Source organism: Eptatretus burgeri, chromosome 9, assembly GCF_056783735.1.
Source record: "Eptatretus burgeri isolate ZD-2024b chromosome 9, Ebu_testis_v1, whole genome shotgun sequence".
NCBI lineage: Eukaryota > Metazoa > Chordata > Myxini > Myxiniformes > Myxinidae > Eptatretus > Eptatretus burgeri.
Window position 1 is genome coordinate 74,163,743 of NC_140969.1, and position 25,440 is coordinate 74,189,182.

Sequence of the window (25,440 nt, forward strand, 5' to 3'; positions counted from 1 at the left end):
TCAAGTTTCCATGAGTTTTGTGGACCTGGGATAATGAAATTTTTGCAGGTGTGCCATTGATTTTTTGGAAATGCTTTTTTGAAAATTTTGCACTCTACATACTACTCTACATACTCAGTTGTGCCTTGGTGTATGCAGCTGTCCTGACATGAGTATTTTTTTACATCCCGATGGGATGTGACTCGTGCTTTCAGTTTCTACCTTGCAGAATCTACATTTGTCCGATTGACTCAGCCCCAAAATATTTATAAAGCTGTTGGTGTGGTGTCTTTGGTCTATGCTAAGGCATTTACGATTCGTTCAACATCTCTGTTGAGCTGTCCTCATCTTCACCATTCCAGTGATCCTTCTTTGTCTATCCCCAATCTGTCCAACTCTTTTTTTCATATTTCCCTGCTCTTTTCTCTTTCTTCCAGTTGTCACCATATGGTGTATCTGTTGATATTACATCTTATATGGTTTTTTTTACCATCTTTCTTGCAATTGTTGGGGCTGTATTGTGTGTGTGTGTGTGTGTGTGTGTGTGTGTGTGTGTGTGTGTGTGTGTGTGTGTGTGTGTGTGTGTGTGTGTGTGTGTGTGTGTGTGTGTGTGTGTCATGATTTTTGTGGAGTTCTGGAAGAGCGTTCTGATGTGGAATGTGATGCACCCAAATGATCATCATGACTTCCCGTGTTGATTAGGCTAATTAACTACAAAAAAATCCGTGAGAATTCCTATGTTTTAAACGCACGCCATGTGAAAGTGTATAAAGTAGCTCAATACATCCTCCTGCCACGGCACAGTATTGTACTAACAAAGGCAATGATAACATTGCAACAAAGCATATATTAATTAATACTAATAATGTTTACAACAATAATGAGAATAGTAGTATCATATGACATTAATAATAACGAACATATAATCACCATGCTGTCCCCAAGCACACCTGGGCATGGTGAAAGGCAAGCTCATGCTCAAGCTGTACAGCAGGTGGGTATGCAGCATGGCTGTGAAGACCAATTGTAAGGTGATCCGTCGGACTAACGGGCCCACTGGTCCCTTAAATCTGTCCCCATTCTCTATTTATTGAATCCAACATGAAGCAGACACAATTTTCAAGTAAAATATGGAACATTTTGAATAATGTTTGAGGTAGTCCTCAACATGTCCACCTTCTCTTTCAATTAACGTTCGTTTTCAATGTTTTTCTCGTGAACGAGCTGTTTGTGATTTTCCCGATTCAACATTCCCCAACAGATGTATCTTGGCGACCAAGTTATGGACTATTTCGTTCAACGCCTCCAGACTGCCAGACGTGTATTGAAAGAGAAGAGAGACATGTTGAGTTCCAAACAAAACTTCAAACGTTATTCTAACTACTCCATAATCAACTTGAAAGTTGTAATATGCTTGTGTGCTTGTCGTATTCAATAAATAGTCTTGTGTTGTATACCTATTTACGGGACACCCTGTTCAATATATATATATATATATATATATATATATATATATATATATATATATATATATATATATATATATATATATATATATATATATATATATATATATATATATATATATATAGAAATGAACAGGGTGTCCGATTTTTAAAAAAAGTATTTGATATGATTCCCCATATATTTACACTCCACACCGGTGTATCGGACGCGGTGTTTTGTGGCGACTGGCAACACCTCATTCCTCAATCTCTCACCCCACGATCGAATAGTCCGACAGCATCCTCGAACTCCCCCTCCCATCCAGAACCGTGTTTCTCCCAAACCCACTCCCTTAAACCTCTCGTAAATCCTAGCGCAGTTTTGCGTCGCGCCCGGCCCGCCCTGACCGTCACGTTCCTCCGCCCTGCACCGAACCCAAGAATCCCGGCGACATTTCCACGGGCTCGGGGGTTGCGTTTCGAGCTCCGAGAGGCCGAGCGGGCGCAGCATGGCGTGGCCGCGACTCGTCGCGCTGGCCCTTTGCACAGCCGGGTGCGCAGCATTCGCCCGGCCCGGTCTTGGAACCACCGAGGGTGAGCCGACTGTGATGCTTCTGTAACTTCTCGTTCCTGTCTCCTTGTATGAGTCCCCATCCCTGTGTTTTATTTCCCATTCCATGTGCGCACCATATCGACGTGTTTATCTCGTGACATGTACGTTCTTTCTGTGCGCACAATACATATCGGGCAACTGTAGTATGTTCAACTCCACAAGCTTTCTTTGAGTCGAGCGGTGACTTTACAAGGTGACATTTGTCCGTGCTTCCAAAATTGTACAATTGAGGGGTTGTTGATGTAACAATGCGAAGAAAGTTGCACCGAAGTCTTCTGGAAGTGAGAGCGTGCTCTCGATGCGTCGCGATCACGGACACGAAACTCGGAGTGTTTGATGTTCCGACTCGAGAGGTTGGTGGAAGGGGGGTTTTCGGGGGACTGTGTGTGTGTGTGTGTGTGTGTGTGTGTGTGTGTGTGTGTGTGTGTGTGTGTGTGTGTGTGTTTTTATCCCAGTAAGGGTTAAATGCCGCACAAGTACTCATGTGGTTCCGAGCCTCCAAATTTTTTTTCAAGTAAATGATAACTTTTTGGAACCAAACAACAAAATGGTCTAAATGAAAATGGGGGAAGATTTTCATTCCTTTTTCATGGTAGACAGAATAGGTACATAAATACCTTTTGCTTTGTGATACTATCAAAGGATATAATTTGTACAAGACGTGATCTTGCATGGGCAGTGTAACAGTTTTGGTGTAAATGCAGTTGTGTGCAGCAGAAAAGTTCCAGTTACTTCTACTTCTCTCTCCAAATGTTGGGAGCAAAGAACAGAGAAAAGCGGATAACGGCAATCTAGTGCCTTGATGCCAGTGTAATTACGCCTAGATTAGAGCAGAGATCCCGCAGGAACTATGATTAAAAGGAATGCGTAAGCGAGTGGGGATTGATACAGTAAAGTGAGCCGTACATGTACGAGATTTGTTGGAGTCGGTAGAGCCAGCCATATGTGCATGCACGAGACATGATGGGACAGGTAAAGTGAGCCGTACGTACATGCTCAAAATTTGCTGGGATAGAAAAAGTGAGATGTATATACATGTATAACTTTGCTGAAACAGGTAAAGTAAGACGTAAGATGTGTGTGTGTGTGTGTGTGTGTGTGTGTGTGTGTGTGTGTGTGTGTGTGTGTGTGTGTGTGTGTGTGATATATATATATATATATATAATCTCACACACACACACACACACACACACACACACACACACACACACACACACACACACACACACACACACACACACACACATCGTGTGCACAAGCGTTAAGTACAAAGTGAGAAATACCTGCTGCACAAACGAGCATTGCTGGTACAGGAATAGTCGAGTGGTACACGTGCGCACCAGCATTTCTTTTAGATGTAAAGCGAGCCATATCTCCTGCACACATGTCCTTGTAAAGCGAGCTGTGCTTGTGCGCGCAAGCATTGCTGTTACACGTAAAGAAAGGTATACCTGCATTCATGAGCATTGCTGGTCAGCTAAAGTGAGAAGTATCTCCTGCCAACACGAATGTTGTTGGTACAGCTGAAGCATGCTGTACATGCTCTGGCTTTGTGAGGGAGCGACTGTTGATAAATGGAGTTGTTAAAGTGGCCAAGCCACGTTGCTAGTTCGTCTACAGGGTGGCCAGGCTTGTCGGAATGCTCCACTTAGCGTTTCCTCCTAATTGAACCGCTAAGGAAATCAGGGCTCATGTTCCTGTGCGCTCCTCACCGCGATTTGCATGTTTATCACTCTCACGGGGCCGTGCTCGTATTTCGAGTGAAATCGGGAACAAGATGCACGGTGTTTGCAGGAGGTGAAATTGAGGCAGGGTGCGCGACAACTGCACTGATTCATTTCTACTTTAATTGGACTTATCCAACACATGCCTCTTCACTCTTATTTTGCTTCCTTGATCCAGAGAAGAAATACCTTTTTACAAGAATGAGAACTTGTACTGGAAATCACATTGGCAGGTCAATTTGTTTGAATGCTCATGTTTACAATTGCTTCACATTGCTTCTCGAGTACTATCCCAAGTACTGATAAATATTAAGAAGTACCACTAAATAATTCCTGCACAGCTCCTGTCCGCACACTGCTTTGATAAAGTGCATATAAAAATAATGTAAATTAAGCACTGCCTCTTAAATTGTTGTTTTCTGAAAATGCTTCTTGTCATGAGCAGACTGTCTTTTATTTGTGGTCATCATAATCCTGCAAACCTTGCTGTCTCTCAACACAGTTGATCTTTTGAATACACTGAACGCAAAAAGTGAGCTTGGCTGGAAAGTCATCCCTTCCACAGGAGTGAGTAATACAACTGTTTCATTTCTCACTATGTACTCCCTTACAACTCTCACCATTCGTGAAAGAGAATCGTGCGACCATACCAACCAAATAGCATCCTATGCTGGTGGAATCCCATAAGCTCGATGATGGAACATGAGGTGCTAACAAGTGGACCTTTCTAAGGCTAGTTGGAATTTTCATGAAGGGATAGTGTTGCTTGTGTCCGCAAACAAGTTAAATAATAAATTTTATCAACTGAAAGCTAATAAGACTATGTTAACCACTATCGTGAGAGAGGTGCAGCTGATATATCAAGCACTGGCCCTTCATTAGAGAAAAATAGGTTTTTCAGTTGATAAAATCCATTATTTAATACTGGACAAGTCACGCTCCTTTGCAGGAATGTAAGTATGAAAGACTAGTCTGATGAGCAGCTGTGGGAATTAAACCACAGCATTCAGAGAAACACCAAACAAGGCTTTACCCACTCCACCTGCGAGCTTCTCTTTTAGCATCCTCTAAGGATGATAATGATGATGATGATGATGATGATGATAATAATAACTAGAGTGGAGTTGATGGCATGCAATCGCAGATCCTCATGCTTCCCACCTACTGCAAGGTTGAAAGTTGGTGAAAGGTTCCACCAGCAATGACCCACTATCAAATTGTTTTTTTTCATTTTGACCTTTGTGACCCCAAGTCCCCACCCCATGGGGCATGACCCAGGCATCAAATCCAAAAAATCGTTGCATATTTCATGTGTCCCCCAATGTTGATTGCATATACAAAGTTCCATTAAAAAATGTTTTAAAATATGCTGCAATTGTATTTTCTGGAATTTGACCTTTTGACCCCACCCCTGGGGGCAGGGCCAACAGTAATACTGCTTGCTCTTCCACCTTCATGCCATGTGGTGATCATAACTACTGAGTTTGGTGAATTTCTGCCCAACTGTTTAGGAGGAGATAGTGTGACAGACAGACAGATTGGATTACAAAATGTCGCTGTTTTTTTTTCAAAAAATGTGAGGATAATAATAATTAAAAATTTGAGAATTCTTTGTTGCTCATTATGACATCAGTAAGTACCAAAATGCTATGTACAATGACTTTGCTAAACACATGTATCAAAGATCTTTCAATGCAAGATTGAAGTGTTGAATTATGCAAGCATGCCTTTTTATTGGCAAAGGTTAGAGGTTGCACTGTTCAAAGTGGTGTTTTGGCTTTGAATCAATGGACCAGGCACACCACCGCAACAAAATGAGTCTTCCTGGCTATTGAGCAAATAGTTGCTGTTTTTGAATCTGATACCTTTCAAGTATCTTTGACAAACACATCATTCTGAACACTTTAGAGCTTTCTGAGGCAATTAAGCAAAAAAATAAATTTAAATTGGCTAATTTCATCCAAGACCCCTCCATGGTCTTTCGCGCCTATAAAATATACTTCCCTTATCTCTCAACCAAACAAAGCTTGGAATAATTACTTTCACAACTTTCCATGTTGCAGTTTCCTGAAATTCACTTTGTCATTCAGCTAGAAACTGTTTTTGTGTAAATGAAATCTCTCTATTCTGATGGGGACTTGATGTTGGCCTGTTTAGCATTCCCATCTAAGCAGGTAGCATGTGATGCTGGGATCATGGGTTTAAATCCCGTATCCTGCTTTGATTTGTTCATTCTCAAGCAATGTCCTTGTGATTCTTAGCCTTAAAAATTTATAGACGTCTCCTTTTGTCCTTGCCCCAGCGTGATGTACGTTTACAAGCTCGTCCATGAACATTGTTCACCGTTTAACAAAATAATATTTAACCTGAAATTGTGATGAGTTCATAACACCAAATATTCCCAATATATATATATATATATATACTAAGTGTGTGTGTGTGTGTCTCCAAAACCATGAAACCTAGCAGCCTGAAACTTTTCACACATACTAAGAAAACTCCAAGGAAGTGCAAGAGTGAAAATTGTGTGTTTGGGTTAATTAAAACACCAATTTTGAAGAAAATGAACAGCCTTATTTAATTATATCATTTTTCAGGCGCATCTTCTTTTCACCGCTCTCATTGGGATCTTATGGCATAATCCTTTGTAACTTCGCTGTGGTCTAAAGCCACCATGTTTTTGACCTGCTAATCCATCCCATGACTTGGAGCAGGCTGTAACAATTTCTTAACTATCATGCTGTTGTTTTCACTTTCCTCACTCATATTATTGAATGCCTGTTCATCATAGCTATGAATCTCTGGGTACATTGCAATGCTTATAAACACCTGGAGACGTCAGCGTTCATTGCTTTATTTCATTTCCGCACATGCGATCACTGTGAGAATCTTTTAAGCTAAGCAGAATTACAAAATTAAAGCTCCAGAATCGAACTTACAAGCAGTTCCCACACCAAGAAAAGTGTCAAATTCATTTGTCAAATTCGGACATATTTGACATTTTGGGCGTCTCTGGGAGGTGTATGTTTAATATTACGTTTCGGTGATTGCTATTCGCGTGCCAAGCGAGCCGTTTCTTGTCAAACGTTTCATTGGAGTGCTTGCTTGTGTGCTTAAGCCACTTGGCGAGTGCTCTTCAAGCTGCTTGGTTGTTCGTTTTGGTAAAACTACCCGTGCTTTCAATCTAACATCGATTAGATCTACGTTTCCGCCTGTGTTGGGCCCCACGGTGCTATGTGGTGGGTACCTCGGGAGGTGTGTCATCTGCTAAAAATGTGCAATTTTATATTTACTAGACATTGTTTTGTTTCACCTTTTTGTGCGATCTCCTTTTAATATAATCCACCCCTCACTTTGACATCGATACAGAAAAAACAATAAGGTCCATCCGATCATGTGATTGCCATGATCTAGCTTTGAAGGAATAGAGCATAGATAAACATTTTGTGTTCTGCGGCTTGATAGATTTTTGAATTGAATTTTGTTAATTTCCCACTTGAATTGCTCTTTCAAAGAACTCTACTTCAAGGTAAATCTTTGTGTTTGTCATTTTTTTGTATTTAATGCATGTGTACATTTTCGCGTGTGTGTATGTATTGTCGTGTTCATGCCGGTTCAGACCGACCTGGACGAATAGCCGAACGATTTCCCTTTGCGGTGAACAGATGAGTTCCTCGGAGATTAATGGCGCTCATGGGATGGAGGGTGGCAAGGACCGCGTCGCAGACGGGGGCACACGGGTTTGTACTCGAACCCACAACAGACAGACACAAACAATCTTAATAAACAAAGTTTTAATGACATAAATCAGATATTTATAAAGGAGATAAATCAAAACAGGATAATAATGAAACTTGAGGTGAACTAAACCGAATTCAGAGGCAGCTCCAAACAGACAGTAACAAAAACGAACAAGGGGAAAAGTTAAAACAAAAGAAAAATCCCTCCTTTATTCTGGGACTTAGCTTTGTGTCCAGAAGTGGTCTCTTGTGCATTTGGGCGATCAAACCCTCATCCTCCTGCGCAGGAAACTCGCAAAATGGCTCCAAGCCACTCTCTGGGCAGGAAATGTATGGGAGGTAGTTTGTGCGGATGGTCCCTTCGTTAAGGGCCCAGTAACCGCCGTACAATCTCTTTTCACAATTACACTTGCCGACGCCGCTCCTCTGAAAAATGGCGCCACCTTCTTCCCAGATTGCACAACATGAGGTTCCGAGGTGCGGTCTCAACAGTTAATGGCCAGCGTCCTTCTCCAGCATGCGAATAAATTCTCCTCAGCATGAACACGAGAATCGTGCGGCCTTCTTCACCATGCCGAGAGCGGACAGCCAGAGCCTCGTTTCAAACGTGTTCCTCATAGGACCTCTCTTCACGCTCTTGTTTTTGAGTCCCGACCGCGGATCCTGCCTCACTCCTCATCTCTCTCTCCCTCTGACATCACCCCATCCATCATCCACCCCAGGGGCATGGTCTCGCTAGTTGTCATTACTGGAGGCAGGGTTTTTGCCTACTTGGCACGTTTGGCTGGTTGTTGTTGTTTTGAGGACGCATTTCCTTTTTATCGCCGGTCTTGAAACGCAAAAAGATAGGAAAAGGTCACAGGGGGCAATCACATACTGAGTGAAATTATCCTTTATCCATACCTAATTAATACAACACCGCCCCTCGTGTGGTGACGCATAACAACTGAAGCTGACAGTTTCCCTACTTAATTTACATTGAGATGTCTCCTTCACATCCACGGGCCATGCGACTCTATACAATCCTACATTTACTATGAAGTTCCTCCATCTACCCCACAAACATAACAGTATATAAATTGTATGACCACAACGGCATGTGGCACAGGTGTGTGTGTGTGTGTGTGTGTGTGTGTGTGTGTGTGTGTGTGTGTGTGTGTGTGTGTGTGTGTGTGTGTGTTTGTAAACATATGGGGTTTCAGAATGTGTAACGGACTCCTCCCAGGGCATGCTCAAAGTATCCATCTTCATTTCAGTTTGGTGTCATGATTCATGGATCAATCTGTGAAGTTTTCTGTTCTCAATGTTTTGTTTTCGATGTTCATGTGAGATGGCATCATTAGGTCGTACGTCAGCGGTAGGTACTTCCATGTTTTCAGTGATTGCTTTTGGTTCATGTTCCCACAAATTTTCTGGAACTCTAATATAAAAGTTTGCATTTGTGTTAGCGGATTACTTTATAAACTCTGTTGGTTCGTTGTGTGCACAGCTGTTCTGACATGTTTTTTTTTTTGTTTTTTTTTGGTGTCCGGTCATTAAGCGTCACATATCATTCTCTTTGCAAACACCACCTCCACCCCTCACCTGTCTTTTTTCTTTTTTCCTTCCCCCCCACCCCCAAACCTCTCTCTCTGTCCCCTCCTTACTCTGCCCTTCTAATAAAATGCAGCACTCTCCTCCCACACCTGTCGATCTCTTGCTCTGTGTGTGTGTGTCTCTCTTTTCTTTCTCTTTGTCTCTCTCTCGTCTAGATGCCAAACTGCCATTTCAGGGCAAAGCATGCTTTAGCGTCATTATGAAGTTTTTTTGGTTGATTCATCATCTCTGAGCTATCCTGAATCAGAATCAGCCGGGTGCCAGACTCGCACCTTTAAGAATTTTTTTTAGAGGCGAAAAACAAAATGGCTACCACCGACTTTCGATAAATTCTATTTTGGGCTATATATTCACTTCTAATGCACTTACACGTACACAATTTTGGTGTTTACTGCTATGTTTCATGCGACAGACAAGGTAAACGTTGATGATTCTCTCAAGGTTGGACGACAACAGATGGCGGAATTTGAATCTGGATGGCTAACAAGCTTCAAGAAGACACTAACCAAGAAAGTGACCCTGATGGCTTCGACCAAAAAGAGCATCAAGCTGGATGGAAGGCCAGTATATGATACCGAATTGATCTACACCCGAGTCATATGTCTCCAACAATACAGGGATATTGATATCAAGGATGTCCTCTCTTACAAACTGTTCCCTGTCCCAGCCTCCTTGTTTGATGAGAGCGGTGCGATGCGGGCTCAGTTGAAAGCAATCCTGAAGACGAAAGTCCAAGTTGAGCAATCAAGTCGAATCCAAGGTGTTCCAGATGCTGTCACCATCGATGGATGCGCCATGTTATGGACTGTACATTGGCACACAAATGGTTCAGTTGAGGATTATGTGATCAACTTCATGGGAACCATCAAATACCACCTGGAGTGTTGTGACATATACCTGATTTTCGACAGGTACATCAAAAATCAGCACGAAACAAATGACGAGATCCAGTCGCGCAGGTCATGATTCAAGTCAAAAACATCAACTCAACTTACACACAACACTTCCAGCGCAAAAAGTGGTCCTAAATGTAGCCTACAACAAAGTACAACTGATCGATTTGATCTGTCAGTATCTGATGATCCACATTGTGGACAACCATACCAAACTTGTGATCACCGAAAAAGATCCTACACCAGTACAAGTATGGAACAATTCCACTCTCCAGAGACAAGATCTGAAAACACCATGAAGAAGCAGATGTCATCATCATTCATCACTTACTTAGAATTGTGTCAGGTGTCAGTGGTGACTCACACATCAAAGTGGTCTGCGACAATACAGATGTCTTTGTCCTGTTGATTCATTTCTACCTCGAGGAAAAGATGACTGTGGATGTCAGCATGGAGAGTCCGTGTGCTGGGAGGGCGAATGTAGACATTCGTCAAACAGCACTGAAACACAAAAGCATCGCCAAATATCTGCCTGCGGTACATGCTCTGACCGGATGCGATACTGTCGTATTTGTTTGGCATTGGAAAGGCCACAGCGCTGAAGGTACTAATGGGCGGACATCATCCCACCTTACTTGGTGAGCTGGAAGCAGATGAGGAAAAGATGATATCTGAGGCAACTACCTTCATTGCTGCCTGTTATGGTTCCAAAGTCGAAGGTGATGTGTCCACACACCGGTATCAGTTGTGGAAGTTTAAGATGGCCAACTCCAAGATTACCTCTGCTCAGGAATTGAAGTCGTTGCCACCATTGTATGATGCCTTTGTTCAACATGTACATCGCGCTCATCATCAAGTCATTATATGGAAATCGGCCACACAGTCAGACCCTCCGAACTTGGATCCTATCAAGTATGGATGGCAAGAAGGTGAGGACGGTGCGACGTTGCGTCCAACCACACTTCCACCTGATGTGTCTGCTGCACCAGTAACCATTCTGCAGCTGATCAAGTGTGGATGCTCCACCAGCCGGCCATGTTCCACTGGGAGGTGAGGTTGTGTAGCAGCACAGATGTCATGTTCGATGTTTTGCAGTTGTAATGCTGGATCAGACTGTTGAAACGAACAGACAAGGGCAGTGGCTGCTCATCATGACGATGATGACGAAGATTGAACATAATGTAGAACATTGCATCCTTAACAAAGTTAATATTTGTTTGCCGAAAAATAAAAGGTAATTTCAAAATCATATACATGTACATACTTACTTTAAGACATAACCCGAAGTCATAGTCAACTATCCACATGTATCCGCATATATTTGTGTGAAAATCGTATTCCAATATAATCATCGATTCATTGATCATTGCAAGTGAGTTACTTCAGCTGTCATTGACAATTATTGTACGTGGTATTAATATTTGAGGGTTCATCAAATTCAATTTCTTACTCGAAGTGACCAGTGGAACTGCAAAATAGCCATTTTTCGATCCTCGTGGAGGATCTCTAAGTCTTACTCACGTTGTTGTTCTTCATCTTCTTCTTGTGGACTTTTTTGTTTCACAGCCTACAGTTTTCATCGAAACTTCCTGAAACTTGGCGTATATATGTAAAAATACCCTGCGTACACAGTAACCATCTCCGATTTTGAAAATTCCTCCTAGAAAAAAAGTTATGACGTGAAAATATTTCCTCTAATATGGAAATCGCCTAAAAAATTATCTCCGAAACTAGGCAAGCTTTTTGAATTCTGTTTGCGGGAATCGAACATGGCATTAGCAGAGATGAATTACCACACATATGATACATCACTATGACGTCATATCAATTTTTATGACGTCATTCCTATTTTTTGACATTTTTTGTTTCACAACCCAGAGTTTTCATCGGATCTTTGTGAAACTTGCCACGTATATGCAGAAAGCCCACGTGCAGGCAGTGACCATCTCCGATTTTGGAAATTCTTCGTAGAAAAAAGTTGATGTCATAATATCGCCGCTAATGGAAAGCGCCTCCTTATCTCCAAAACTATGCAAGCTGTTTGAATTTTCTTTGCAGGAATCAAGCTGGGCATTAGCACAGATAATTGCTTGCAAACCTGATACATCACTATGACGTCATATTCGTTTTTATGACATCATCATAAAGAGGACGAGGATCTTAGCTCATTTGAGCTTGTTAATATTAAAATGGTGGCCATCTTGAAAATATGAGACAGGTCATATATATACACCTTCAATTTTATCATTATCGGATTCCTTGACCATGAAAACATAGTTGTGGACACCAAAATTGTGTTTGTAAGTGCATTAGAAGTGAAGATATTGCCCTAAACAGAACTTATCAAAAGTCGGTGGTGGCCATTTTGTTTTTCGCCTCTAAAAAAAATTCCTCAAGGGTGCGAGTTTGGCACCCGGCTGATTCTGATTCAGGATAGCTCAGAGATGATGAATCAACCAAAAAACTTCATAATGACGCCACAACATGCTTTTTCACATTTCCGCTGGACGACTCCTCTCACCTACCACCTCCTCGCACCCTCCCTCCTACAGTGTATAGCAACGTTTGGTGAGGTGTCGCTCTCCCCACCTTCCCCCCTCCTCTCTTTTGCTCACTCTCTCATCCCCCTTCCTATCTCCCCCTTCTTCATCCTCTCTGCCTCCCCTCCCCCCTCCTTCCCTTCACCGACCTCCTCTCTCTCTCACTCCCTCTTTCTCACCCCCCTCCCTTATTGTCCTCGTAAGCAAAGCGACGGGTTGTATTTGCTCATGTGTGTATGTGTATATATATATATATATATATATATATATATATATATATATATATATATATATATATATATATATATATATATATATATATATTATATTTTCATATGTCGGTGATGAGGTGTTTCTTGACTCGCATCATTATCTGGTTTGAAAATGGACAAGTACATGGGAAAGAAGAATCGGTGAGGGCAGACACCGTTTTGTCTCCTTTATTGGATTGACTCATGACTTGACCAATAACAGTGCACATTCAGCAAATACATTGATTTCATTAAATGTAATTTTTGATATTATCTCTGGTTATAATTTTTTAAAAATAATTATTTCTGTTTTAAATCAATCATTTTGAGACGAATTTTTTCCATTATTACTTAGTTCTAACCAAGTCAGCTCTCGTCTTACCGGTATCGTCACTAGTCACTAGTCATTTAGCTTGACTGCGCTATCTTTTTTTACAATATATAATGTTCTTCATGTAAAAGTTCCAAGTAATATCCTTATTCTATTTTTAGGCATTATGTGCTAATTATCACGAAATATAACTATTTAAGAAGTCATTTGAAATGTTACTTTGTGTATGTGTAGTATACAAAACCTCGACGAAAAACGGTGCCCTTCTGTTGATCCAGGCAGTTGGGAAATTAGGCAATTGCTTGTGAGTTAAGGGCATAACTTCAAATAATATAGCTTTTGTAAGTAGTGTGTGTGTGTGTGTGTGTGTGTGTGTGTGTGTGTGTGTGTGTGTGTGTGTGTGTGTGTGTGTGTGTGTGTTTGTGTTGTTATGGCTGGCTTCCTTCTATGGTGCAGTAATTGGTCTTTATTTTGATAATCTAAGAAGATGCATAATTGATGTGCCTTTTGTCAGATGAATACCTGATTTTAATACAGCCAAGTAGTAAAATGGGGTTGGTCAAATCTGTGTGGCTGAATACCAATTAATTTCAGCCAATCTACACTGGACCTGATTGTGTATCCATTCACTTTGTGCCAACACTGATTTTTGTCATTCTCCTTTCCTCCTCCTCCTCCTCCTCCTCCTCCTCCTTCCTATCCTTCTTCTTCTTCTTCTTCTTGTTGTTCTTGTTCTTGTTCTTCTTCTGCTCTGCTTCTCCATCTTTATCTTCTCTGTCCTTGTCTTCTTTGGATTCGTATTCTTCGTCTTCATTGTTTTCTTCATCTTCGTTGTCCTGTTTGTCATGTTCATCATCGTCTTCATCATTGTCTTCATTGGTATTGTTGTCACCTTATTCCTCTTTACCACCCGGTGCTCCATTATTTCTCGCTTAAGGCATTTCATTAACTTGTCATGAATACATCAAACTCGTCTGTTGTGAGATTTGAAACCGATCGAGAAAAGAGATGCTCACAATTGTCGAAGACGTGCCTACCTTTATTAATTTTCACTATCATGTCCCTTGAGGGCTGGTAGGATGGATTGGAGGTACGCACACTCAATGTTAATGTTAAGCTGTCTAGCTTGGGTTTGAATCTCGCTCCAGCTATAAACTGTCATCCCGGTGTTTCACAGACAGGGCGATTCATTAAAGTGTGTACCGCCCCCATCCCATCTCCTGGCATTAGTTGGTGGACATGAAAGATCCCACAGTGCCTTTCGCAAAGAGTAGGCGAGTGATCTCTGGCAACATGGCTAATTCCAAATTCCAGCCCTAACCTCCTGAGTCAGACCCAATCAGGATTGTAGCCTAGTAACTGCTTTGGCAGCATCAACACTCTGCATCAGGCATAATACATGATGATGATGATGATGATGATGATGATGATGATTGCTCCTTGACTTCAATACATTTGATCCATCCATCCTTCAGACTGTCTGTGCCAGCAAAATACGTTATCAAATTGCTTCTTCAGACACCTCTTGATTGTTAGTCATTTTCTTGACATCAGTGATTCATCGGCCACAGAGTTGGCACTGGAGGCAATGAGTAGTTGTGATATATGAAATAATCACTTCAAAGGACGGAGGTTAGCTAGTTTGAGGCTGCTTTGGAGGTGATATTTGCTATGTGGCCTGCCTGGCAGAGGCCATGGTTGATGCTGAGGATAAGTTCAAGAGACTTTCCATCTTCCAGTGGGTGACAATGGAAATAGATAGGTGGGTTCTTACGTTGAATGATCCTTCCAGAGCGACAGGGTAAAATTGAGATTTTTCAGGATTGTAAACATGTTCCATATATCAGACCAATATCTAATTAATTCTATATCAACAGAGTGAAGCAACTGATGTCTGCCTTCCAGTGGGATGGGGGTACTGTATGACACAGCGTTACATAATTATCTGCAAAAGAAAGAGCGGGTTTTCCAGAGCATAAGAGAGGTCATGTTGGTAGATTAGAAACAAGACTTGGCCCAAGACACTCTCTTAATCCTTACTATATTTAATGGACCGGTGTGTGTGTGTGTGTGTGTGTGTGTGTGTGTGTGTGTGTGTGTGTGTGTGTGTGTGTGTGTGTGTGTGTGTGTGTGTGTGTGTGATGTTGCTCCTCCTACATTTCTGGGCTGATTACATCCAGTCTTGCTCCATAGCATCAGCATGACCCAAATTAATGTATAGTCATGTTTTCATCTTTGACGGTGGTCTTGGGGTGGTGGACGCAAATTCTCTATGCAAATGTGTATCGTGTAGCACCTCCTCCAGGTGGGGGAGGGTAGTGCAAGACCCCCATTTACAGTGCATTGTTCCTGTCCCCACGTTTTCCTGTGCAGTGAGGTGTTTTGAATTATAAGCAGTCGGTATGTTATGACTTCATGCACCTAACCTGGGTTAATTTAGTTTTTTTGCTGATATAAAGCTGGCAGTTGCCTGTACATTGCCCAGATAAAGGTATGCGTCAATGTGTTGCATGCTTGGAACAAGGTCACCCGAATAGTGCGTACTCTGCTAGTATTAATAACCTCTGTTCCCTTACAAGGAACTTCAATGCTGAATGAGGCCATTGAGCCCATCAAACCTGTGCTATGGTTTCCAACCCATGGTTGTTTTTCTATGCTACATCCCTTTTAAATGCTGAGCATCAGGCAAGGAAGCAGCACATATCATTTTTCAAGTCTGGTATCACTCGAAAAGGGTTTGAACTGCCAACAGCCCAGACTCAGAGCGGATGCTCTAACTGTAACTTCCTCGATTCTTATTAAGTGCCTAAAGGCACTCCAGCATCCAACAAAAGAGAGAAGATTCTGTTGATCGCAACATGTTAACTGTACAAGTGGAGGAAGTCAGCCAGATATGAAGGTGTCTTTGTATGCCACAGGCAGTGAGCTTGGCTCGAAGGGTATGATACCATACTGCGTCAAATGCTCGATATATATCCAGGGAGGTCATGCCCTCTTGTTTGAGATTTAGGAGCTCCAACCATTGCTGAGAGAGTAGTAAATGTAAGTCCAGTGTTCAGTAACTGGGAGAGAATCCAAACTGATGGTCAGAGATCAGGCTATCTGAAAATATGAAAGGCTTGATGTCTGCAGCAAAAATAGAATCTATGACTTTGCTTATAGTTGGAAGTAAGTTTACTGGCCAATAATTTAGAGGATGTTTTTGCATTCCTCTTGAGATTGGACGTCTTATATTTGGATCAGGTCGAAGAGAAGGGTTTTGTCAGGCATATAATGAATAAAAATAATAAAACATTTTCGGTTATCCACCGTGAAAATCTTACAGAAGCGCTGATGTTTTAACACTTGCCCTTCCTTAGAGTGAGTACCGGCTTGCTCCCAGGAAGGACAAGTATGTATATTCCTGGTTACTCTCTCTCTTTTCTGCTTTGATGGTGTAGCTGTTTTTTAAATATTCTTACACTTCAACCATATTCTCTGTTAAATGCTCTCTTCTAACCACTCGTAACCATCTACAATAGCTCTGGCTCTGCACATCCTCTCCGTAGTCACCTGTTGTGCGGTGTACCACCTCTCCTCTGGAAATGACATATATTTCTTGTTTTCTTTCAGCATGAATCTGTTGCAAACTACCAACCTCCACCCTTTTCTTTCTTGTAGTGATTTCAGATGCCACCCTGCCACTTGGCTGAGAATCCATAATAACACTGCTATCAAGGCGATTAGACATGAGAAAATCAGAAATTTTCCAACTTTGATCTCTAAAAATGCTTTCTCAACTTGGAAGGAATTTTTATTGAGGTAAATATGAGGTCACACCACAAAACTTGCAAAAAATACGCATACCCGAAAGCCATCCGGAATATAACATGAGGCTTATCTAAAAACTGGTCGTTCTTACCTGTCTTCCTCTTCTAAGTCGGTCTCTGTGAATGCTCTCATTCCATCCCCTCACTATTAAAAGAAATTCAAAATGTCAATTCAAGAAATTATTGGCCCTCATGATCAGCCATAAACTCTCCAAAGCAGACCATGTCACCAAGCTAGTCACCAAAGTCAGGTGAACACTGGGCATTCTGTCATGGTCAAAGTCATTTCTTTATTCTACATAACTTCTCACAGCCAATAAAGCATTTGTATAAAGCAAAATGAGGTGTTGTTCTTTCAATACTAAATTGGTGCATTTGTATATTCTCTCCTCCCTCCCCCCCCTTCCATATATCTCTATCTCTATCTCTATCTCTATCTCTATCTCTATCTCTATCTCTATCTCTATCTCTATCTCTATCTCTATCTCTATCTCTCTCTCTCACACAACATGGACCAACTTTTAACCACCCATCCCAACACACTTTCTCATATGAGGTGATTTAAATTGTTACCTTACAAATCACTGGGTGTTGGTACCTCCCTCACCAGCCATGGAATTTCAGCAAAGGACTTCTGTGACCCCATTGGACTGACTCAATCTGTGAAGTTTCCAACCTGGATTTCTTCCAATGGCAAATCCTCCCTTCTGGACTTGATGATGACAAACTTTCCTGCAAATTTCTCCTGCTCTTCCACTGCTCCAATTGTTTCATCTGATCATGTATGTTTAAGTCAGAGCCAACATCCCCCTGGCAATTCTAAGAGAGCTGCCTCAGCACTGGTGAGTCTGGCAATTCACTCAGGCAGATTGACAAGGACTGCAAGCAGCCATCTCAATTCAGGATCAGTCTCCAATATCTACCATCCCTGATATTAATTCAGCCTGGGAATTCTATCACAGAAACCTGCACTCCATTCTATGTCATCTTCAGTTAAACTACCCTTCTTCCCACCTATGGTACACGGAATTATGTGGTGAGGCAGTTGCTTTGAAAAAACTTGCCGACTCTACCTGGAAGGCAATCTCAGATTATTCCACAAAGCCTGCAACAAGTGTGTGTCTACTCTTAGGAGAGCAAGAAAACAATGTCTGTCCAACCTCAAGATTGAACATTCAAACATGTCTCCCTCCTCCACAACCTGGTGGCACCAGGTTAAGTGTGTCTCTGGTGTATGCTTCCCCTCCATCCCATCCCTCGCTTCAAATGGTGCCAAAGCGGACTCCGCTCGTGAGAAGGCAGAATGCCTCAATTCTGTGTTTACTTTCAAATCTGATGTCCCCCAACCCCACACTCTGTAGCCCCCTACCCAATCACACCCAATTGCCCCTGGACTCTGTGTATTTTGCACCTGAGAGGATGGAGAGGTTTTTGGCAACCCTCAAGTGATTCTGCAACTGGACTGGATGGCATCTGCTCACATGTCCTAAAAACCTATTCTGCTGCTCTTGCACATCCTCTTTCTGCTATGCTCACCATATCATTGATTTGCCCTAGGTCATCCTCCATCTGCTTGGAAGTCAGATGGAGGATGACCCACATTACATAAACAAAGTGAAAAAAAACCAAACCCCTTAACTCTAGACCTATCAGCTTAGTTACAATCATCACAATGGTCATGGAATCAATCATTGCAGTTGATATAAAATCCTTCCGTTTTTTCTAACGACGTTATCTCAGATCACCAATTCCGATTCAGAATTGCATTGCATTCAGTTGCATTCAGAATGGCATGCTGCTTCCTCTCTCTCAACAATGGATGGAGGCCCTCAAGACTCAATGTCATACATGAGATATTGACTGTCTCTTGAAAATTTTTGAGTTTTCGATATAGTCTAGAATCTCAACTTGCTCTGCAAACTCTCTGCCGATGGTATCCAAGGCCAACTCCACTCTTACGTTGCTGACTTCACATCCTCAGAGCCAACATGTGGCTCAAAATGAATCTTTTCATCTACTCTCCCTGTCAGGGCTGGTGTGCCCCAAGGCAGTGTTCTAGGCCCCGTCCGATTCCTCATCTTCATCCACGACCTCTCTCACTCTTTGGAATATCCTCTTTATCTATTTACTGATGACTCCACCCTCTGCCATGACATCCATCATCCTTCAGAGAGGCATTCAGCAGCCTCTTCCCCCTCTTCAGACCTTGAACAAATCACGAGCTGATCAAACCTTGGAACATGTCTATCAATCCTGACAAATCTCACACTCGCTCTCCGAAAGGACCGTCTGGCAAGCTTTCCCATATACTTTCTTAACAATCTGCTTGAAGAAGCTCAGTCACTCAAACTCTAGGGTCTTACATGGTCTTTCTTGGGCAAACCAAATTTCTAAGTGGGCCTCCAAAGCCAGTGACCACATGGGCATTCTCCATCATATAAAGTTGTTCATTGGCACACCTGAACACACCTTTTCTTGCCTTTTAGCCAATATCAACATGAACAAGGTGTGTGGCATGGGCACCAGCCTAGAGGGGAAAACAGTAATCCACCAATCTGTAGATGAGGGCCTTGGAGGTAGAAGACATAAATATATTTATATATATATATATATATATATATATATATATATATATATATATATATATATGCAGTGCCTATAGAAAGACTACACCCCCTTTCAAAATTTTCACCTTTTCTTGTCTTATAACCTGGAATTAAATTGCATTAAATCAGACTTTTTCCACATTTATTTACACATCATAACCCACAAATTCCACAAATTTCAGAATATTTATTAAAAATACAAAACTAGAATATCTTGATTGGATAGGTGTCCACCCCCCCCCCCCCCAGTTATAATAGCAATTGTAATTTCGCTCAGGTGTTACAAATCACCTTCAAAATCACACACCAAGTTAATTGGCCTTCACCTGTGTTAACCCTTGGAGCACAGTCAAGACAATCATTAAGAAGTGGAAGGTTTATGGTACCAGCAAGACCCTGCTGAGATCAGGCTGTCCCTCCAAACTGGATGACCAAGCTTGGAGGAGACTGATCACAGAGGCCACCAATAGGCCAATGGCAACTTTGAAGGAGCGATATGCCTTTATGGCAAAGACTGGTAACTGTGTGCATATGACAATAATATCCTGACCACTCCACAAGTCTGGCCATTACAGTAGGGTCACAAGAAGGAAGTAATTAAACAAAAAGCCCACCTTGAGTCCCGTTTGAGGAATGAGGATTCTGAAGCCATTTGGCAAAATGTTTTCTGGCCTGACGAAACCGAGATGGAACTTTTTGGCCTAAATGCAAAATGTTACGTTTGGCTTAAACCCAACACAGCACATCACCCAAAGAACACCATCCCTTCTGTGAAGCATAGTGGTGGCAGCATCATGTTATGGGGATGTTTCTCATCATCAGCGACTGGAGCACTTGTAAGGATAGAAGGGAAAATGGATGGAGCAAAATACTATACAGAAACATCCGAGAGGAAAACCTGCTTCCCTCTGCATGAAAGCTGAAATCATGACGTAAGTTCACCTTTCAGCATAACAATGACCCAAAGGACAGAGCCAAAGCCACACTTGAGTAGCAAAGGAACAAAAAGATAAATGTCCTTGAGTCACCCAGTCAGAGCCCTGACCTAAATCTAATCAAAAAGCTGTGGCATGACTTGAAGATTGTTTTCCATCAATGCTCCCCATGGAACTTGACTGAGCTTGTACAGTTTCATCGATAAGGATGGTCAAATATTGCCCAATGAAGGTGTGCGAAGTTGGTGGAGACCTATCCCAACAGACTCACAGCTGTAATTGCTGTCAAAGTTGCTTCCACCATATATATATATATATATATATATATATATATATATATATATATATATATATATATATATATATATATATATATATATATATATATATATATATATATATATATATATATATATATATTGGACGACCCGTGAACCCGTTGGGTTCCCGTTGTGACAGCGGTTGATAAAAAAGATCATTTCAAAAAAGCATAAAAAAAACAAGATAGCTCCAGCGACAAGGTTGTTTGCATTGATCAAATATTCCCGAAGAGGACTTGACTGAATAGGGAATTTATTTTTTAACAATTTTTTTCGTTGCCAGATTTGAACGAAACTTGATATTACGTGTCAATGTGAAAAAAACCAGAGTTGGTGTCAAAGCCACCCAATGCTCGCCTGTTTATACATTTTTCGTTTTTAAAAGACTAGTCTAATAATATTTTTTATAAAGCATTGCAGTGAAGTCTGATCCAAATAATTTTAAAGCAATATATGTATTTGTTTATTGTAATCAGTAAAAAATAGTGTGGTAGATAAAAACATTAGAAAGGAAATAACTTGCACCAAAAACTTTAACATTTGCACGCTGACGCTCAGGCTCACGCTCACACCGGGGGTATCACTATAGCTCTCTGTTCTTCGAACAGGCGAGCCAAACACGGAGAAAAGAAAGTCGAATAAATTATTGTGTGTAATCTAAACAAAATTTTATTTATTCATGAGTACTGAAGTATTAGATCAAAATAGTGATGTTTATTTTATGAATAAAAATAAATCGTTCTTTGTCTATACTAAATGTTTGAGATTTTAAAATAAATATTTTCAAGAAAAAAACAAGATAGCCCCAGCGAACTCTACCACTGAGGTTGTTTGCAAAGATCAAATTCTCCCGAAGAGTACTTGACTGAATCGGGAGTGATTTTTTTAAAATAATTTTTTCGTTGCCCGATTTCAACGAAACTTGATACTGCACACTGCAGGAGAATGGTGAGTAAGGTGGCCCTAAAATTTTTGAGCTATCTTGTACCGTTTTGGCTGTATTTTGAGAACATGCATACATACATACATACATATATGTGTATATATATATATATATATATATATATATATATATATATATATATATATAATTTCCATGGTCATCAAAAATTCCCAAAAAAATGTACTCACATTTTGGCTCCTCATACCTCATTGAATTTTTCATTTCTTTTCAGATCAAATTGACCCTAATAATGGCAGAAGTATGACTAGGTTTTGAAGAAAGAAAATTTATCATAAAGTGCTACTGGAAGCACGAAAACATCATGGAAGTGCAAAGATAATTTAGAAGACATGTTCACAAAGTTCCACCAGCACGACGCACTATTGCTCGCATCCAAGATAAGTTTTAAACAGATGGAACTGTGCATGATGTCCATAAGGAGCGTTCAGGAAGAACACGGTCATAAACTACCCCCGCAAAGGAAAATCAATTGCTGGAAACCCTCCACCGATCCCCACGGAAATCTGTACGACAAATGGCTCGTGAGACAGGAATCCCAAAATCAAGCACCCATCGCATTTTGAAGCGAATTAATTGGAAAAGTTACATTCCAAAATTAATCCATGCTCTAAATGAAGATGATCCTGACCGGAGAGCTGAATTTTGTGAGTGGTACCTGGGCAAATGTGAAGAAGATGCAGCATTTCCATCCAAAATTGTTTGGAGTGATAAGGCCAGCTTGAAGTTAAATGGCTCAATTAACTGACACAATTGCACATACTGGGCTCCTGAAAATCCGCATGTTACTATGGAACACCATTTAAACTTACCAGGGGTTACTGTGTGGTGTGGGATATCAGCATTGGGAATCCTAGGGCCATTCTTTTTTGATCAAACTGTCACTGGGGATGTTTACTTAAACTTGCTGCAGGAATCCGTCGGTCCAAGTGTCGAAGAGATATTTGGTGACGAAGAGATTTACTTTCAGCAAGATGGACCACCTCCCCACTACCACCGTGATGTAAGGACCTATCTCAAAGCAACTTTTCCGAACAGATGGATTGGGCGAAGAGGTAGTGTTGAATTCCCTGCGCGTTCCCCAGACCTCACTCCAATGGACTTCTTTTTATGGGGATATCTCAAAGATAAGGTTTACGGCTCAAAACCAGTAACAGTCGATGAGCTGAAAGAGGAAATTGAAAGACAATGTCTTGAAGTTCCAAATGAAATGATTCGTAATGCTGTTGAATCCATTGGTCCGCGTTATTGGCTGTGTTTGGAACATGATGGTCGTCAGTTTGAACATTTGTAAACATGCATTTATACATTTAACCATTAATCTTGTTTCTAAGTCCATAAACAACGCATTTATTATCATTTAAAGAGTGAGTACATTTTTTTGGGACACCCCGTGTGTGTGTGTGTGTGTGTGTGTGTGTGTGTGTGTGTGTGTGTGTGTGTGTGTGTGTGTGTGTGTGTGTGTATATATGTATATATATATATATATATATATGTATATATATATATATATATATATATATATATATATATATATATATATATATATGCCTGGTGTTGGCTTAATGGTTAGGGTGGTGGGCTTAGGATCCGAGTATCCTGAGTTCAAATCCCACTCGGCTGTTGAATTAATACCAGGTGGGGTTGACTCTGCCTGTCATCCTTCCGAGGTCGGCAAAATGAGTGCCAGCATGCTGGTATCCTGTGTCGGAGTGGCGACCCGTCCAGGATTGTGCCCAATAGCCAAGGAGACTGCTTCGGCAGCACCAACGCTCTGCACAGAGTATGGTCCCAGTGGATGGATGGATATATATATATATATATATATATATATATATATATATATATATATATATATATATATATATATATATATATATATATATATATATATAATACAAAAAACCGTTGTCCCCAGGAACTGTGGATAAGGACATTCAAATGGGATGATTTAACTTCTCTCATCCATTTTTGAAGATTGCCAATATCAACTCGACTGACTTTTCTCTTGAGAATCTTACTGCAACATTAAAGGAACTGAAGATGGAAAAGCTTCTGGTCTTGATGGACTCCGTGCTAATTTTTGCAAAGCTTGTTGGGATTTTCTACATCTTGCTCTCATAGAAGCATTTCTTGCAGAGAAGCATTTCTTGAGTGTCTAGATCAGTAGTTGGGCTTTGTCCCACCCTCCCCCCTAATTTTCTGCAGGGCACACGTGATCCAATATCACCCCTCTGCTGATGAAACTTCCAAAATCCCAAATCACTGCTCACCTCCACTCATTTGTTCCTCTTTGGAACCAACTCACACATCCTCTTTAATCTCATTCTTCCCTTGCTTGATGAGTATCTCCCATCTAAAATCATGATCTTTTCTATACCCGTTAACCCCACCCAACTTACAAGCCCCCCTCATTCCAAATTTCCAACTTTTCCTTCTTAAGAGATTGCTTTCTACTCGTCTTGTCCATTCCACTCATCTTCCCCGACTCCTCATTCCTCCCCATATCCCTTATTTGTCGAAGTTTCCCTCTTTTGTCCTTCAATCCTGATGGTGGTGTCCCCACTCTCTCTTCTGTTCTTTTTGTTCTGTTGCATCCTGGTCCATTCTCTGGTCTAGCTCTTTGACGAGCCTTGACCTTGTTTCCAAAAAAACCCAGAAATGATAATACAAAATATTTTGTATTCGTCCTTGCTCTTATTCCAAACTACAAAGTTATACTTACTATGAGGTTTCAACAATATGTACTGAGACATACAGCACATGTGTGCTGTGTGGTTGTGAAGTTGGCCTTCGCTGTCTTCTTGTTCACTTACTTATCGCAGTGAATATGGTTATACTGTATACAACTTCTGAGTATTAAAAAAGTTATAACATTTTTGTGGAAATAACTTTGGTGTGACTTTTAAATTTGCCTCGAAATTCTTATTTTTCTTTTCATTCCTGTGCCATTAGGCACACAGAGTTGCCGAGGCAGTTTCATTGGCTTGGCCGCTGGGGGTTACAACCTGGAAAGGTCGCCACTCAGACTAAGGAAACTCGATTGCAAGTGTAGGAATTTGGAAATGGTGCCCATGATAGATCACTTCTTTGTGAAGTACACCATGTGGTCTTTAACATCCACTAACTAATGCTCGCAAATAAATTGATGAAAATTCTTGCATGCGGAACAGCAGGATGGCAGTTTAAAGCTGGGTCTGGATTCAAACCCAGGCTCGACAGCTCAGAGGCAAGTCTACATACCTCCACATAATCCTGCCAGTCCTTCCTATATGATTGCTATGTCCATAAAGTACTGAAGAAAATGTCACCACGCATGCTGCATCAAAACATGGCACAGGCCAGAGGTTCCCCATGCCAAGTCAAGATCATGGTGAATTGCCCCGAAGCTGCCGGAGAGCCGTTTTATGCTTCCTTCAAAAAAGGTGGATTTGCAGCACATTACAAATTTGATGCCTGTGTAGTCATTGCTTAGCAATCACTATAAGATTGTCAAAAGTGCTGGCACTGCATTTGAAAAAATTCATTTCATTCCTGATTGGCAATGATGAAACTTATTGTATTCTTGAATGATCCATTTATGATGATTTTCTCTTGGTGAGAGATTTCATTAATGTTGCTCATACTATATGTGACTGCTTTGGGCTGATATTCCTTGATGATGAAAAGGCTTTTGACAGTGTAGATAATTATTTTA

At 41.1% G+C, this 25,440-nt stretch overlaps 1 protein-coding gene across 4 annotated transcripts in view; it reads left to right on the plus strand.

Moving 5' to 3' along the window:
• Positions 1-1,771: 1,771 nt before the first annotated feature.
• LOC147020366 (ephrin type-A receptor 5-like) overlaps positions 1,772-25,440 on the plus strand; it is a 285,255-nt gene continuing 261,586 nt past the window's right edge. For 3 of the 4 annotated variants that reach the window (XM_085895672.1, XM_085895673.1, XM_085895676.1), the window contains exons 1-2: positions 1,773-2,018; positions 4,264-4,328. In XM_085895672.1, the coding sequence (XP_085751798.1) occupies positions 1,934-2,018; positions 4,264-4,328 (150 nt within the window). In that variant the 5' untranslated portion in view covers positions 1,773-1,933. Of the gene's footprint in view, positions 2,019-4,263; positions 4,329-25,440 lie in introns of all 4 variants that reach the window. The other variant, XM_085895675.1, reaches the window with a different exon arrangement.